The sequence below is a fragment of the Caenorhabditis briggsae genome (assembly GCF_000004555.2).
Source record: "Caenorhabditis briggsae complete genome, chrII, whole genome shotgun sequence".
NCBI classification, from domain to species: domain Eukaryota; kingdom Metazoa; phylum Nematoda; class Chromadorea; order Rhabditida; family Rhabditidae; genus Caenorhabditis; species Caenorhabditis briggsae.
The window spans coordinates 3,981,961-3,986,451 of NC_013486.2; the positions used below are offsets into that span (position 1 = coordinate 3,981,961).

Below are 4,491 nucleotides of genomic sequence, written 5' to 3' on the forward strand. Positions count from 1 at the left end.
GAATCTTAGAATCTTAGAATCTTAGAATCTTAGAATCTTAGAATCTTAGAATCTTAGAATCTTAGAATCTTAGAATCTTAGAATCTTAGAATCTTAGAATCTTAGAATCTTAGAATCTTAGAATCTTAGAATCTTAGAATCTTAGAATCTTAGAATCTTAGAATCTTAGAATCTTAGAATCTTAGAATCTTAGAATCTTAGAATCTTAGAATCTTAGAATCTTAGAATCTCAAAAAACTCGTAACCCAGAACTTCGGATGCCATATTAATCCTCAAAAGCAAAACTTACAACACTCGACGGTATTCACAAAATTCTGTGTATTCCTTGACGCCCGTCGCTCATCGATATTCCGGTCGATCCATTTTTGAAGCGAATTCAGAAGTGAAATGTGAAGACGTAGAAGGCATGAAGACGTATTCTTTTTCTTTGGTTTCTTCTGAATCTTCTCTTCAACGTCGTCTTCAATTTCTTCATTTTCCAACGTCTTCTGTTTCTTTGAATTCCATCCAAAACAAAGGCAATCCATGATTTGGATTTTTCAAGACAAAGAGAAATACAGAGATTTTTGGCACCAACAAGATTGAGTATAAGAGTATGCTGTGTATGACAACCGAATGCTCAGTTGTTTCGAAGTGTCTGCGTCTCTTCACACGTGACACACTATCTCATCTTGATTACTGTAGACATATGTGCGACTTGCGTCAAGTGCTGCTCCACTGAACTGCTCGCTTACAGATTTTTCGAACGGCTGAGAGACTACTGTGATAGGAGAGACTTAGAGAAACAGAGAGATTTTGGTAAAAACTGTCTGAACAACAGGAGGGGACATGGATACTTATCACACATAGTGTTTCACACGTAACAGCCAAAAAAGAGATAACAAATATTTGGAAATGTGGAGGTGGAGAAGGGATGCGTATACGTAGATCAAGTACGAAGATCATATATATTATCTGACAGAGTTGAACAAAAAGGATCTGTGAATTTCAGAAAAAAATTGGTTTAAGTTTTTCAATCCAAATGTTTTGGTTCCGCTCAATGTACCTCTTATAGAAGCCCACGCGAAGCGTCAGCATTGAGCTCAACGATCTTGGTTCCTGTGAAAAATATCGAAAATTGGTTAACTGATAAATTGTTTATCACATTATCACCAATATTTTATCAGTTAACAAATTTATGATATCATTAACAGGAACCGATATAATTGAGCTCAAACATGACAGTGTCGGGTCCGTCTATCACAGGTTTTACGGTTAATCATAAGTCTAATTTTCTGGTTCTAATTCAGATGAATCTAGAAGAAGATTTATAAAAACTGGATTTTCTCGAAAATCCAATTTTTCTTTCAATTAATTTATTTAATAAAACAAAATAACAGAGAAAATTTGAAAAAAATTCTCTTGTTTGGATTTCATTTCGCAGCTGGCTGATCTCATTTTAATTTGCACACCTTTTGTTTCCATTGTTTGGCAATTTGTTTGCCTTTTTGAACTATTTTTTTCCAGATTTTTTACCTTTGAACCCTGCCAAACTTTTTGTTTTACATGCTGATCTATTTGAACTTGAGTAAGTGTTTTTTGATAGAAAATGTTTGCCTTGCCAATCGTTTCTTTGTTTTAAAAGTGTTCTTCGTTATCCCTACAAATAAGAAACGAGGCTTGACTTACTGATCATCTTTTTTGCCAATTTTTTCGCTTCGGCTTCTTCTTTCTCTCTGAAAAAATAAGGATTTTGGGTCAAATATTATTTTTGTCTGAGAAAAAAAAAGATTGAGACGCAGACAGTTTTTCTCTGCGTCTCCACCTAATGTGTGCTATTTAGGCTTGTCGCTTCGTGTTTGCTACCATATGCAGACTGCAAAAAATATTCTCTAACCTTTTTTCTCAGACAGCGATAATAAATCAGATTAAATGAATTTTTTTTTAATTTCAAAATTTTCCAAAAAGTAGATCTTTGAAAGTTTCCAAATTATTTATGTTTCGAACTATTCAATTTCAAATTTAAAAACGTTTCCAGAAGAAAAACTTACTGTTTCTGTGACAATCCATACAACATCGACCGTAATCCGGGCTCCGCATCTCGGACACTTTTTGATTTCCTGGCCTAAAAAATGGTCAAATTTCAAAAGCTAACATTTTTAAAAACTGAACGTTTCACATATTGGTTAAAAGCAGGAATACAAAGGCACAAACTTGGTGTTAGAACTTTTTTTTAAGTTTTGAATATTTGCTATATGTATAGAAATACGACAGTGATAAGACAAGCTTGAACGATTTTTAGAATTTTTTAAAGTGAAAATTTTAAACATTTTCTTAAAACATTTTCCTTATGCTAGTGAGTCGGCAGATAAAACTATTAAAAACCAAAATTTTCCAGTACACAAAAGCTTTACCAGACATTGAAAGACAATAGACAAAATGGGAGAGACACATAAAACGCGGATGTATACCTTGGAAGGCTTGAACAGCCTCAGCATGATGTGATCCATACTTTTAAATTTTCGTGGTGGCTAAACTATTGGCAAGATTTAGAAAGAGAGATTTTAAGAGAAGTTCTAGAAAATTCTAGAAATTGAAAACGGGTTTAAAGGAACCTAAAACAACTTTTAAGAACTAACCCTCGTAATTCCTTCAATCGGTTCCCCATTTTCATTAAAAAACGCGGAAGATGGACGACTTCTTCTGATCGATGAAGCTGGAGTCGAGTCTCGACGACTGTTTCGTCGAGATTCAATCTGAAAATTTAGGAAGTTTGAGACGAAATTTCCGGATTTTTGGTGTAAAAATTGTAAACTGGTGAATGGTCGAAAATTCGATAAATGCTCAAATTTTACAGCAAAAATCCTGAAACTTCTTGTTGGAAGGTTCCAACTTTTTCAGGAATTTTTTAAGGAATTTTCAGATTTCTATTCAATTCTGAAACGTTTTTTTAAACAATTTTCTAATATTCAAATTTTCAATTTTTTAAACTTATAATTATAATTAAGATACATTTTGAACTAACCTCATTGATATTATTAACAACATCCGTTGGCGAAACGACAAAATCGTCTCCGTCTTCGTTTCGAACTCGTATCGAAACTGACGCCATTGGATCTTCGGGATCTTCGATGGGCGCTGAAAAAGCTAGTAGATTATTGTGATATAAATTCTGAAAAAAGTTAGCTATTCGAAATAATTTTTTTATTTACTCAGGAAATTTTGGGCAAGCTTCTGAGATTCTGAGAGATTCTAAGATAGATTCTAAGATTCTAAGATTCTAAGATTCTAAGATTCTAAGATTCTAAGATTCTAAGATTCTAAGATTCTAAGATTCTAAGATTCTAAGATTCTAAGATTCTAAGATTCTAAGATTCTAAGATTCTAAGATTCTAAGATTCTAAGATTCTAAGATTCTAAGATTCTAAGATTCTAAGATTCTAAGATTCTAAGATTCTAAGATTCTAAGATTCTAAGATTCTAAGATTCTAAGATTCTAAGATTCTAAGATTCTAAGATTCTAAGATTCTAAGATTCTAAGATTCTAAGATTCTAAGATTCTAAGATTCTAAGATTCTAAGATTCTAAGATTCTAAGATTCTAAGATTCTAAGATTCTAAGATTCTAAGATTCTAAGATTCTAAGATTCTAAGATTCTAAGATTCTAAGATTCTAAGATTCTAAGATTCTAAGATTCTAAGATTCTAAGATTCTAAGATTCTAAGATTCTAAGATTCTAAGATTCTAAGATTCTAAGATTCTAAGATTCTAAGATTCTAAGATTCTAAGATTCTAAGATTCTAAGATTCTAAGATTCTAAGATTCTAAGATTCTAAGATTCTAAGATTCTAAGATTCTAAGATTCTAAGATTCTAAGATTCTAAGATTCTAAGATCAGTTTTAGCAAGTTGCTACTTGCTTGCCGTGAAAAGAGCAAGTTGCCGATCTCTTGCTGCGTTCAGATGACATTCAAATGTTCTCGAATTATTGATTTTCTTTTTGTCCTATTTGTCCTATTTTATCCTATTTTTTGCTTGATTTTATTGTATTTCAAACTAACTTCACAACGAAATGGAAGGAAAGCTTGAAGGTAATATTAAAAATGTATATTGCTAGAAAAATTAATATCTTTCAAGGTTTGGACAGCTAAGATCTCCGAGGAACAAGAAATTGGGGAAAAGTCGAATTATATATATCCATATATATATATATATATTATATATATCCATATATATCCAAAGCTCGTCAGAAAAATTTATAATTTTTCTACGATATAGTCATCGAAGTTCGAAATTATCATTATGATACGATCCACAAAGAACGAGTGGTTTTATCAAGTTAAATATCGAAGAACAACTGAAAAAGCGAACGATTGAAGCATCGGCACAGTGAGTTGCTACCTTCAAAAACAATCTTAAGAACTTTTTTTTCAGTTATCACACTATTTCTCACAACCTATGCGACAAGCCTGATATGAAGTTGGATCGCATTTCGAAATTTTTTACAAAGTAA

At 32.0% G+C, this 4,491-nt stretch overlaps 2 protein-coding genes across 2 annotated transcripts in view; both read right to left on the reverse strand.

Annotated features, from left to right (window-relative positions):
• The window catches only part of CBG25507, a gene marked incomplete at both ends in the record, with an annotated part of 6,838 nt that extends 6,311 nt beyond the window's left edge, over window positions 1–527 (reverse strand). The window contains one exon of the mRNA XM_045241941.1: window positions 290–527. Within this exon, the coding sequence (XP_045097950.1) occupies window positions 290–527 (238 nt within the window). The remainder of the gene's footprint in view (window positions 1–289) is intronic.
• Window positions 528–1,639: 1,112 nt separating this feature from the next.
• CBG25508 lies at window positions 1,640–3,091 on the reverse strand (the record flags this gene model as incomplete). The annotated part of the gene is made up of 4 exons (XM_045241942.1): window positions 1,640–1,715; window positions 2,031–2,104; window positions 2,619–2,735; window positions 3,005–3,091. 4 exons carry the CDS (start codon window positions 3,089–3,091, stop codon window positions 1,640–1,642), a joined length of 354 nt encoding a protein of 117 aa, XP_045097951.1.
• Between the last annotated feature and the right edge of the window lie 1,400 nt (window positions 3,092–4,491).